Genomic DNA, 13,982 nt, shown 5'->3' with positions numbered 1-13,982 from the left:
AACGGGTGAGATAGGTGAGGCAGCTCCTGTATTTCTTATACTACTGAAATCTTAGTCGTAGAAACTTTAAAAAAGCTCATTTGATTAGAAATTCAAAGGGCTAGTGTTCTTTTTTATAGGTAAAAGTGATTTGAAGGCAACTAGCCACCCTCTCACGCCCATCTTTTCCCCAAACACATCCAATCAATATTTTAGATAGCCATTTTATTCAATGTTTTGAAAATTTTGGAAATTAGATTTTTAAGGATGACAACCCCTCCCACAACCCTCAGGGCAAGGGTTGTAAGTTATGCCCTCGGGGCATATAAGGTTTTTATTGAAAGCTTAGAAACTTCAAAAGGGCTAATTCAATTGGAAATTGAAAGGGCTAGTGCCTTTTTAATAGTTGAAAGTGATTGGAGAGTGACTAACGCCCCTCTCACGCCCGCCATTTTCCCCAAACACATCCAACCAAAATTTTGAGATATCCATTTTGTTCAACGTAGTTGAAAGTTTTTGAAATTAGGTCTTTTAGGATTTTAACCACCTCAGAGCCCTCAGTGCAAGGGTTTTAAGTTATGCCCTCGGGGCATATAAAGTTTATATAGAAAGTTATTATAGAAATTTCAAAAAGGGCTCATTTGATTGGAAATTGAAATTGCCCTTTTTAATAGTCTAAAGTGAGTGGAGAGTAATTAACCCCCTCTTAAGCCCACCATTTCCTCAAAAATATTCAATCAAAGTTTAGAGATAGCCATTTTGTTCAACGTAGTTAAAATTTCTGGAAATTATGTATTTAAGGATGACAAACCCCCCAGAGCCCAAAGGGAAAAGGTTGTAAGTTCTGCCCTGGGGGCATATAAGGTTTTTTATATATAGAGTTGTCGTAAAACTTCAAAAGGGGCTTATTCAATTGGAAAATTGAGAGGGTTAGTGCCCTTTGTAATAGTCGAAAGTGATTGGAGGGTAACTAAACCCCCGCACCCCCACCATTCCTCCAAACACATCCAATCAAAATTTTCAGATAGCCATTTTGTTCAACGTAGTAGAAAGTTCTGGAAATTAGGTCTTTGAGAATGACACCCCCCCCCCCAGCACTCAGGGCAAGGGTTTAAGTTATGCCCTGTGGGTATCTAAGATTTTTACTGAAAGTTTTGTCGTAGAAACTTCAAAAGGGCTCATTTATTGGAAATTGAAAGGGCTAGGGCCATTTTTATTAGTTGAAAGTGATTGAAGAGTGAATACCGCCCCTCTCACGCCCACCATTTCCCCAAGCTCTTTTTTTATATATCTTTTTTTTGGCAATCGAAATTTTGAGATAGCTATTTTGTTTAACGTAGTTGAAAGTTCTGGAAATCCGGTCTTAAGGATGACAACCACCCTAACAGACCTTATTGTAAGGGTTGTAATTTATGCCCTGGGGGCATATAAGGTGTTTATAGAAAGCGTTGTCGTTTCCAAAAGAGCTCATTCGATTGGAAATCGAAAGGCCTAGTGCACTTTTTAATAGCCGAAAGTGATTTGAAGGCTTGGCATTTTGATAGTAAAGATCGATGTGGGTATAATGTATAATTTTTTGTTGTTGTTGTTGTTTAGACCAGGGCACTTTGTAACGAAGGAGTTGTCCTGGGAACTTCGAAAAGGACTCATTCAATTAAAAATAGAAAGGGCTGATGCCCTTTTTAATAGTCGAAAGTGATTGTACGGCAACTAATCCCCCTTCCATTCCCACCCTCCCACGCCCACCCTCCCATTTGCCAATTATTTTTAAAAACTAAATGCTGCCTTAAGATTAAATGAAAATGCACTTTGATATTGCTAATTCCAAATAAGGCATCTCAGCAATATCCCAAGAAAGACCGAGGGTATTATTTTCAAACTTTCGGGGCTACTTAAGCTCTTAAAATTTAACCAAATCTAAATAGCGTAAGTGTATCAATGCTATCAAAGAAAGTAAACAGATTCTTTGACGAATGGTATCAAGTTTTCCATTTCAGGTCAACTAGAGGAGGTATGAAACTAAATTAAACATTACTATTTGTGTCCGGGTTTTTAAAAGGGTGTATGTTGTTAAAAATTGCTGAAAATTTTTCTCCAGCATACAAATAGAAGGCCAAACTTTTTCTTTTTCCCTGAAAAGACTATATCAATATAAAACGAACAGAAATTAATTAAAAAAACTTTTTCCGCAAAATAAGTTTTTCAAAGAAAAGTAAAGAACGCCATTAAACAAAAAATGAGCAAAAATAAAATCAAATATTCTACCTAGCGTGAAATTAACACAAATTAGCATCGATAAATAAATGAAACCCAAAACGAACAGAAATTACAATAAATAACCCAGTCAAACTCAAAACTAGCAGAAATTAACATCAGTTGAGCGCAAAACCCATATGCCTTCCTTAGGCCAGAAAAAAATTTGAACTTTACTGAAAAAAAACAAACGAATGTGCATTGTCAGTTTAATATACATATACTGATATTTAGTAATCCAAATGTTAATATTATTTGATTTATTAAAGTTATAAAACTAAAAACATTTATATTTTTTTGAAACAAACCCCAGAGATTAGGGGCAAAGGTTTTAAGTTATGCCCAGGTGGTTTTTAAGGTTTTTATGGAAGACACGGTTGTTTAATTTCAGAAGAGGCTCAGTCTTTCTCCCTGAAAAAGACAATGTCAATATAAAACGAACAGAAATAAATCAACAAACTTTTTGTATAAAATACGTTTTTCAAAAAAAAAAAAGTAAAGAACTCCATAAAACCAAAAATGAACAAAAATTGAATCAAATATTCTACCAAGCATACAACTACCACAAATCAGTATCAATAAATAAATGAAACCCAAAACAAACAGAAATTAAAATAAGTCAAACTCAAAACGAGCAGAAATTAATCTGAGTAGGGTTCGAAACCCTATGCTTTCTAAAAGCCATAATATAATTTGTACTTTACTGAAAAAATTATTTTAAATGTTTTCACTTATATAACTTTAAGAAATCAAAAATTAATTAAAATCCTAAGGAATAAATATCAGCATGTGTATATTAAACTGACAATGCACATTTTTTTCAGTAAATTCATTTGAATTTTTTTCAGTAAAGTGCAAATTATATTCTGGCTTTTAGAAAGCATAGGGTTTAGAACCCAACTGAGATTAATTTCTGCTCATTTTGAGTTTGATTTATTTTAAATTCTGTTTGTTTTGGGTTTCATTCATTTATTGATACTAATTTGTGGTATTTGTATGCTTGGTAGGTTATTTGATTCTATTTTTGTTCATTTTTGGTTTAATGAAGCTCTTTACTTTTTTTAGAAAACTTATTTTGTGCAAAAAGGTTTTTGATTAATAACACAAAAAATGAGTTCTTCTGTCAGTCCAAACTTTCTAAGATTTATGAAGGACCTTAGAACACCAGCTGCTTTTGCTGTGATCTAGCTGATATGATCTCCGAATGAGAGATTGTCACTTAATGTGATACCAAGTATTTTTACTGTTTTATATGTTTGGAGAGGTGCAGATTCGTCTATGCTCTTCTTCTTCAGGAAGTTGACACGCATTACGCAGCTTTACTTGAGGCTTGGCAGGAGTTTCACTTAATCAGCTTGATGTTGAAACTCTGCAACCAGGGGTATGAGTTGACTGGGTGTTTGTGACAGGAAGTGAGGCTGGCTTAGTGAAAGACGATCTTAAAATTTGTACCTCTGTATGTCTTGCCTCATCTGTCGGTTGATCACTATCACAAATAAGATGGGCCCTAACTTGCTTCTTTGGGCCACTCCAAACGTGATGACTTTGAAGTTAGATGTTTCCCCGTTTTCGAATCGTACGCACGGTTAACCACCAGAAAGGAAAATTGCAATGGTACATAAGAGACACTGCAAGACTTCCAGGGTACGGGCTTCGTTAATTATAGTCTCATGATTGAGTAGATTGAAAGCTTTCACAAAATAAGAAATGTTTGTTTCAGCGTGGACTTCAGGATTTTCTAGGTGTTGTAGTAGATCATGAAGTAATCTGACCAGATAATTTGTTGTTCCGTGTTGTAAGTGAAAACCTAACTGCATGGGATCTATTCTCTGTTGTATATCTTCTAGTAGCTATTGTAAAATTAAATCTTCGAATCCTTTTTAAATCATGGGCGTCCTTGAGATTGGCCTGAGATCAGATGATGAGGTTGGTGATGTTTTCTTTGGAAATTGTGTGATAAATGCCTTTTTGAAATTATCTGACAAAATTCATTCCAATAGGCACTGTTTATACACATTTAGCCATTCTCTGTAGTTATTTATACCTTCTTCTGTAAGTGGACGGTAGGTGAACTGGAAGTGGACTGGTGAACTATAATTTCTGTTCGTTTTAAGTTCTAATGTTGCTTCTTATTTTCAGTTGAAAAAACTTGTTTTTTTTAAATTTAATATCTGATCGTTTTTTTAAATAATGCTTGGAAATCCGGCGCCCCCTTCATAGAAATGTCCCTTACCCCAAAGAAACACCCTCCACGGAAAGATTCACCTGAGTAACCCCCTCCTCCAGAAAAAATTCTTCCTGAAAAAGTCTGTATACTTCCCAATAACCAATAAATAACGCTGGCAAGCCCGGCGCCCCCTTCATGGCAATCTCCCTTCCCCCATGAAAACTTCCTTTATGGACAGATCCTCCAACATAACCCTCAACCCCCCCCCCCCCACTACCAGAAAAAAACCCTCCTAAAAAAGTCTGTATATTTCCCAATAACCAATACTATATGTCAACATTGTGAAAAGTTCATAGCTTTCAGCCCTCCCCCCGGAAACTCTAAAAGATTAAATTTTCCCAAAGTATATAGTTACCCAAATTTCAACCATGCTGAATTAAATTGTTATCACACATCTTCTATCGGATAAATTTGGGGAAAAAATGAGCGTGGGACGGGGCCTAGTTGCAATCCATTTTTTTGGTCACTTAATAGTGGAACTATGACTTTTCATTTCCCTTCCAATGAACCCTCCCACGATATTGTAGGACCACTGGGTCGATACGATCACCCCTGGGAAAAAAACAACAACAAATAAACACGCATCCGTGATCTTTCTTCTGGCAAAAAATGCAAAATTCAACATTTTTGTAGATAGGAGCTTGAAACCTCTACAGTAGGGTTCTCTGATACGCTGAATATGATGGTGTGCTTTTCATTAGGTTTCTATAACTTTTAGGGGGTCTTTCCTCCTTTTTTTGAAAATCAGCCAAATTTTCTCAGGCGCGTAACTTTTGATGGGTAGCACTAAACTTGATAAAAATTATATATTTGAAATCAGCATTGAGATTTCATTCTTTTGATGTATCTATTGGTATCAAAACCCAGTTTTCTAGAGTTTTGGTTACCATTGAGCCGGGTCGCTCCTTACTTACAGTTCGTTACCACGAACTGTTTGAGTCTTGTCTTAAACGACTTTAAAAAAAAGTATTTTTCAATATACATGGAGAGCAATTATCACCCATTCTCCTCTTCTCCTCGTAATTAGTACCCCTGCTACAGGCCAATGATATTTTTCAAAACTACTAGAACTGTAATCTATACAATATAGGACTTTTTTAATATTCCCCCAGCTGATTATAGTCCATACGTCGTGGACAGAGCACACTGCATTCAATGTTCGAATTAAAATAACCTGGGGACTATAATGAGGATTAGTTTACTTAATTTATTTATACAGTTCCTGGTGATTTACATATGATAACGGATTGGGTTAAGAAAAAAACATATGAGGGATAAAAAACTTGTTTTGAACTACTTTTAGTCAAAAATCATTTTTATTATTAATAAGAAACACAAAAAGTTAGTATTCCTTATCAGTTAAATAAGAATAAACAATAAAATTGATACTATGTTTAAAGTTAACGTAGCACCTACAGTACATAATCTTAAAACTCATTTTTGAAAAATTATTACATTTTTCATTACAAATTAAAAGTTGAATCACGATTCTTGTTGATATGACGGTGGTTCTGTTTTTTATTCCATAAAAACAGTCAAGTTGTGGAAGCTGCTTTTAAAGGAGGTTAACAACCAGTTCGTATAGATTAACTCGTAATTAGGTTTACCATAAATGACCACTAATCAATAAAAAAAATCCATCGTAGAGCTACCTTTAAGGAACATTAACCCCTGTTGCTTTTGGATTACCTCCACTAAAAATCAAATTTATTTTGAGAATGATCAACAACAAAAGCTAGTGACAAGTTTAAAACCAAGTCAAAACCATTAGAAAACCTAGTAGCTTCTTTTGCTTCATTTTACAAAGCGTTGTTCAAATTTTGAAAGCCTTGTCGTAGAAAATTCAAAAAGCGCTCATTCGATTGGAAATGGAAATGGCTAGTGCCCTTTTTATTAGTCGAAAGTGATTTGAAGGCTACTAAAACCCCTTCCATTGAAAATATGTTCTGAAAGGGCTGAAGTAAAATCTTCTACTTGGAATCTGAAAGCAAGATTCTAAGTCTGAAGATATTTCTTCAGCCCTTTCAGAACATATTTTCAATTTTCCAGACCATTTTATTTTGTTCGAGAATGTCTCTTTGATTTCTAGGGATTGGGGTTTAAAGCAAAATTTTCGTAAAACTCTTTAAATAAAGAAAATCTTATTCAAGAATATTGCTTTGAATCGGGACTCAGGTGAATTTGGGCTGAACTTAATCTATGATAATTTATTAAAATCTGACAGAGTAAATTTTAATTCACCCAATGTAGTTGATCTCTGTCCAAATGTTATATCATTGAACGCTGATGAACCGAATCCAACAAGGTCAAAGAGACTAGCTTCCAGCTTTGCTTTGAAAAGAATTAGAGAACTAAACAATATGTAGTTTATTTGGTTTCGTATATAAACTTTTTTTTAAATTGTTTTAGTTTAGTCAGTGTATATGTGACCGAAATATCTAGTATTTTTGTGAATCTCTATACACTGTCTATTAAAAATTATTGTATCCCTATTTGAACTTTTATTTTGTCGTCATGGAAAGGCGGTGTGGTGTCTGAAATTATTTAAAACAAATAAGAAAGTTTGAAGGGTTTAAAATTTCTATTTTTCCAAATTAAACTGTTGACTTAATCCTTTTTCGTATGAATTTGATGCTTGTGATATAAAATACATGCATTATGTAATGCTCTTCAAAAAAATTCATTGTTGCCATTGTAATCCGAAGAAAACTTCGCTTTTTTCAATCGTTGTTCAAAAGTATTGAAATTGAAGAAGTTAATGGTAAACTATACAAAAGAATCTTGCCATATATGCAGTCTCCATTTTTTTCTAAGAAGGGGTATTGGCACAAACATTCGAAGTCTCTGTTTCCTAACGAGTCGTATGTTGTCTGACAGACACGGGATACTTCCTCGCAAGTGATAACTTCATCACCTAGACAGCTTTCTTCTTTTCCTGTAATTAGTTTTAAAATGAAAAAAAAAATACTGAATATTTAGTATTATTTGAGCTCTAAATATTTATGTATATATAAATTTATTGCCCATCATAAATGTAAAAAAAAACACACTAATGAAGTAATAAACAAATGAAAATAAAATAAACGAATAACTTCTAAAAAAAGCAAACAAAACATAGACAAAGAAGAAATGATAAGAAAAAAGTAGAAATAAGGACTACTTCATCACAAGTTATAACTTCATCACCTAGACAGCTTTCTTCTTTTCCTGTTCTTAGTTTTAAAATGAAAAAATAAAATACTGAATATTTAGTATTATTTGAGCTCTAAATATTTATGTATGTATAAATTTATTGCCCATCATAAATGTAAAAAAAAAACACACTAATGAAGTAATAAAGAAATGAAAAGAAAATAAACGAATAACTTGTAAAAAAAGCAAACAAAACATAGACAAAGAAGAAATGACAAGAAAAAAGTAGAAATAAGGACAACCTTACACTAGAATAAATACATAATCATCAAAGGACATTTTTTTTTCCAAAGTAAGCTGGGATTAGAACCCAAGGACTTAGTCTTGCTTCCGTTAAATCAAAGACTAATACGTTTATTCTCGTTATCGAGGATTCACAAATGTTCCTCAATTCTGAACTTTTTTCTACTGATATTAAAGATTTCGTCTGCAGAGTTAGCTTGAGTAACTTCATTACCTTTAAAAGTACTGGTGGTTAGAACTTTCTCTTGTGGCACAATGACAGTATTACTAAACAGAGGCGCAACAGCAACAGTACCTTGTTTAATACCTTTTTTACTGGAATTGAAGCAGTAAGTTACATCGTAGGGGGTGAAACAGTAGCCTTAACTGTGTCATTTTACTTCTTATACATATCTCGTATCGCTTTGATGACGGAAGTATTACCTCGACGCTTATAAGCGGTCAATAAGATATGCTAATATACATCCTAGTCAACGGTACTTGACACATCTAGCGCAGCAAAATATAGCATCACATTATTTTCATGACCATGTAGCAGTAAATTAGCAATCAAATGGAGAGCATGGTTGCGGTCTAATCCTCTCTTGTAGCCGAACAGGCTGTCCGGTGTATAACTATTATTAGATATCTCAACAATAACACAGGGAAACAAAAAATACTTTATAAAATCGTCTAAGGTTTTCCAGCTGAATTAGACTAATTTTGATGCTCTTGGTCTGAAAATGACCTTGGGTTTTCTTAATCAGTTTAGAATTTTTTACTACAGAAATTAAAAAAAAATCAATTTTGTGGGAAAAAAACAAATTTCTGCGGATCATCAGCTGAGAGACCCCTTACAATTCTATCCCTTTTCCTCAAGAAATAACCGTCAACATATTCAAATTCAATTTTTATTTACTCCGTCAAAATTGATAAGCATGATTCATAATAGTAATAAAAGAATGAGAGTTACGTGACACGAAAGTTTACAGCATAAATTGGTGTTTCTTTGATTCCCGTGTGTGAGCAGCTGCTGGGTTTTCTGTTTTCAGTGACCAGCAGTAGTACACCATCATGACTGCATCCCATTTTTCCTGGCACCTCTCTTTCAATTGGTGCATTTCCTGGTGGAAGCTTTCTCCCTGCTCGTCGCTCATTACCCCAAGGATTTCAGGAAACTTTTCTATGTGTGAGAACAGTAAGTGCACGTTTATACTCATCAAACAACCGAGTTTTTGGAAGGCCTCTATCATGCTGTTGACGAGTATGGCGTGGCTTGCTGCCTTAATGCTCCTCAAGAAGTTTTTCACCTTCTGCACAACTGATTTCCCCGCACCACACTCCAGCGTTTCCATTGAGTTTTTGAACTTTGTGTCCTATAGGAGCTGCCGTATCTGTGAACCATCAAAAATGTCATCCTTAAGCTTCTCAATGGTCGGTCAAGAAAAGGCTCAGCATATGTAGGTGAAGCACCTCCCATCCTTGTCCAGAGTGCGCTTGAACTGCTTCATTAATCCAAGCTTCATGTGTAGTGGTGGGATCAATATCTTCTCCCAGTCAACAAGAGGTTCGTTTCTGATGTTTCTCGTCCCAGTTACTAACTGCTCACCCTTTCTTTACCTAGTGCTGGGATCTGTCTCGACTATTCCACATACATATAAAGCATGGATACTTCGTGAACCCGGACTGCTGACAAGTAGAAAGTTCATCGTCTTGAAGTAGACACAGATGATCCATTGGTGATGCTCATATTGGATTTTTTTTAGCACGTACTTCACTGCTTAATATTTTTCTTTGAGAGTTGTGAAGTGCACAAGAGGGATTGTGGCAAATTGGTACCCGTTGTAGGGGAGCATACACTTCAAAGGGCGCTTGTTTCTGTCAATAAGGATTTGCTAATCCCTTGGATCGTATGGGGGAGAGACAAGTTTACCAAGAAGACTGGTGACATCTCTGCAGTACACAAGGTCTTACTCGTGGCAGAAGTACCACATATAGTCCTCATGCCTTCTACGAAAGAAAGTGATATGTGCGTCCTCACCAAATAGATTTTTTCTTTGAGTCTGGAGGCCAACAGCTCTGAGGAAGTCTTCGACAAGTTGAGATGTGGAACCAAATCATTCATCTCACACTGTGAAAAGGGCTTCAGACTAGCTTGTGCCTTATACTCCTCTCTTGTATATCCACCCTCACCTGCACTGGTGACCTTGTCGTCACTGTTAGGAAGCTCTGCGAACGCTGGTACAGAAATGTTTTGCAATGAGCAACTGGACGATGGGAAGATAGAAGGTTAAAGTACTGGAGGCTGTGTCAGTTCTTTCAGTTGATGCTAGTAGTATTAATGGCACAGAAGCAACAATCCGATGCATGGTCTAACGGCTCCCTCCAAACCATTGGAATCCTAAACTTCAGTGAAGTTTTCGTGCCATGTGTTTACTGATGGAGGTATTCCACACACGTATTGCACACCGTGTGGGGTGCCACGGACTTAATTTGGTCGCCCAGTTTGACTTCAAAGTAAGCCTCGTAGGCGGGCTATACATATCCTACAATTTCTCCTGTTCACTGACAGCGTGTAACTTATGCAGATGTAGCAGAAAACGTCAAGATTATTCCTGCATGACCGTCGTGCCAAAGCCATATCAATCAAGTGAAAGAAATAGAAAAACGCAGGTTAATGTCAGGCAGTGAAATTTAGAATCAATTTGATTGGCTGAGGGTTAATTATATAGCTTTGCAATCACGCATACACAAATGCAGATACTTTAGAGAAATAAACTAGTCTTGTAATTCCAGATATTTTACAAGCAAAATATGATGAGCTCAAAACCCCTGATATTAGCATATGTATAGCTCGTCAGGTTGACCTATGGCTGTATCTCAAAAAGTTGACTTGATAGAGCAAAATTAATGTGATATTCGGACTCAGAACACCAAAATTAGTCCAAATCAGTTGAGAAACCCCTGGCGATTTTTGGTTGTTACCTAGTGTAATTAATACCTCTAAACTATGCACAAAACCACTGACACCGTAATTGGCCTAAAAGAAGAGCACTGATCCGAGGGCTTTGCCCTTCTTAATACCGGCATTATTACTGCAGTACCAAACAAATCAGGAACTATATCACAACACATATCATCTGAAAGAGTAAAGTTAGAAGCTTAGTAAGGAGAGGAGACCCACACCTTAGATACTTTGCGCGTCAACACCACGCGAAGTTTTCTTTTGTAGCTTAGAAATACACTCGGTAACCGTAGATGGAATGTGAATGAAACACATCTAATCATCTGATTGGCCCGAGCAACCATTAAGCTCCCTTTCATATTGATTTGACCATGATGGATGGGGTTCGGAAAACTCTTTTTTAATGTAATTATACTACTGGTAATTTTGACAGTATTAGAGGCTTTTGATGTATCTTTTTTAAGCCCTTTCCATGCAAAATTAGGATTATTTGTGTTTTTAATTGATAATTCAGCTAGTGATTTAGCCTGGTGTTTAGCACTATTTCAAAATGCCGCTTTTTTTCGGACAAATTTCATTTACCAGATCTGGGCGTGGCATACCACACTCCTTAAAACATGAAACCAAAATCTTGATTTAGCACGAGAATCAACTAGGTCAGGATTATTTGACCAGCCATACTTCTCAGTTCCGAGACGTACTTGGCGGAGTGGAACACTGGCACGCTCGACTGTGCGTAGAGCATATTCGATCTCACCGTAAAAAGGTTTGCTTCTCTGCGAGGGTCAGTGTTGTCTAAAATTTGTCTAAAGTCGTCGTCACTGAGAGTATTCGAGGTGTGATTAAAGAAGACGGTATAGTTTTTATGACGATTCTATACTTTAAATGGGGGTGGGGTGTGATATTAAATAAAAAATACTTTATGTGCATTCTTATTATAAAAATCGAATATGGATAAAATAACTCGGAAGATTAGGTTAAAGCATTCAAGTGTTGTTGGGAAAAGGAAGGAGGAAAAGACATCGCGGGAGCGTTAAAATCGAGCATTAAAATTGAAAAATTAAATGTTTAATACCTTATTTCAGAGCTGATAGAAATTGGAAGGCAGCCAGCCCCTTCCTGCGGTTTTTACCCCATAAAACTCCTTAGAAACATAATCAAAATCTAGGAAATGTAGGAAATGTTCCATTTATATGCCTGGGAAACAACCACAGCACTGAAGCAAGGGCCATAAATTTTGAAAAGTGTCAATTGTTAACGGTTTGGTTTGTTTAGAGAATTACTTTGAAGATCAAGTTGAGACTTTCTGAAAGTATTGACAAAGTCTTATATATATATATATATATATATATATATATATATATATATATATATATATATATATATATATATATATATATATATATATATATATATATATATATATATATATATATATATATATATATATATATATATATATATATATATATATATATATATATATATATATATATATATATATATATATATATATATATATATATATATATATATATATATATATAAATTCTGACTTAGGCGAGGATTCAAATGTAAATCAAAATACCCAAGATCTAACCAAAAGAAAATAAAAGAATGTATCTTAAATTCCGTGGGAATGGCAGTGTAGTACAAGTTGAAATTTCGAAAGTGTTTTGAGAGGATGAAATGAACGTTAAACTTTGACTAGAGATTAGAATAGGTAGTAATATAGGTAGTAGGCTAATATGGTAGTAGTATAAGCAGTAATATTTAATAATATGTAGTAATTATTATATGTAACTCTTAAATAGGTAGTAATATAGATCAAAGTAAACCCAGTGTCCGTATATCATGCTGTGAAAACAACACATCTGTATTATCTCAAAATCAGTTTTTGGATTCAAGGTGACATTTTCCAGGCATATTAGAGAGCACTGTGAATGTTGAACTTGGAATAGGGAGAGGAACAGAGGAAAATCAAAAGATATTATATTTTTGGCAATCATATTCGTGTCATGTCAGAAATGACGGATAAGGGTCGAACTGAAAATTGAAAGATTTTAGTGATGAGGTTGGCAAAGGGACTTCATATTTTTTATTTATCGCAGAGGATGTGAGGACAAAAAGCCTTTGTTTAGCGTACTCGTTATATTTTCTTTCTCCGGTTAGCTGAGAATAGCATTCATAAATTTCACGTCCAGGTGGATACAAAAAGAAAATTAGGAATTAATTTTTCTGAATACTTGTTTGTGATGGCTGAATTCACTGGTAGATCCAGGGGGCGGGGGAAACCCCGGCCCCCCAAGGTTGTTTCTTGTGCCCTTTTTCCTGTTTTCTTCTCATTTTTACTCTTTTCTTAGAATAAATGTCACATTGGGCCTCCCCCAAGATTTTGCTCTAGATCTGCCCTTGCCTGAATTAGGACAAATTGTCTTGTTTTTACGTCTTTGGTAAGTTTGAAACTTGTAAGATTCAAGGGCATAACTTAAGAAAAAAAATGATATTTGGTTGTATATATACGTAACACCAGAAACAGGGCCATTTTCTTATCAGATTAGCTTGGACTTACCTGGCATGCAGACTGAAAGACAAGGCAAATCATTGTATATATGTTTTGGTACCTCAAATAGATAAAATAAATTTTGCCCTGATTGGCTACCAGATTGCTGAGCATGTAAACCCAGGGACCAAAAAACGCAAGAAAAAAGAAATATTTTGAATAAAAATATGTGTCGTAATGGCTTTTGAATTGCACGTAATAGCAGCAGAGCAAGTAATAATGCATGATTGCGGATTCCTGGCTGAAAAGTCTTGTAGTTCATACAAGGTAAGTGGTTAATATAGACACTTCTCTTATTCAATAAAAAAAAGTTTCCGAATATATAAAACTAAAGACAAGAAGTGAATTCCTGTAATGATTCCAACTTAAAAGAAAAAATACTATATAAAAAATGAAACAAAACGAACATAAATTAATATAAATAATGATATCAATCAGAATCATAACAGATTCTGATAAAAACGTATAAAAAAAAATCCTAAAAAGAGTAATAATTATATTGTAGGCTATACTCAAGTCAAAATTGAAATGAAGAGAAAATAATACAAACCGAAATTAAGCTAGTGTCCCCCCCCCCCTCT

General features: G+C 34.9%; 1 protein-coding gene across 1 annotated transcript in view; it reads right to left on the bottom strand.

The window, feature by feature from the left end:
- LOC148953442 (uncharacterized) overlaps positions 1-13,982 on the bottom strand; it is a 98,987-nt gene that overhangs the window by 64,681 nt on the left and 20,324 nt on the right. Inside the window, exon 2 of the mRNA XM_089087684.1 lies at positions 7,245-7,394. Within this exon, the coding sequence (XP_088943810.1) occupies positions 7,245-7,394 (150 nt within the window). The remainder of the gene's footprint in view (positions 1-7,244; positions 7,395-13,982) is intronic.

Source organism: Artemia sp. Qi Xiang Cuo, chromosome 4 (genome assembly GCF_049724085.1).
Source record: "Artemia sp. Qi Xiang Cuo chromosome 4, ASM4972408v1, whole genome shotgun sequence".
In the NCBI taxonomy this organism is placed as follows: domain Eukaryota; kingdom Metazoa; phylum Arthropoda; class Branchiopoda; order Anostraca; family Artemiidae; genus Artemia; species Artemia sp. Qi Xiang Cuo.
This window is presented reverse-complemented; position numbering and strand designations above follow the sequence as displayed.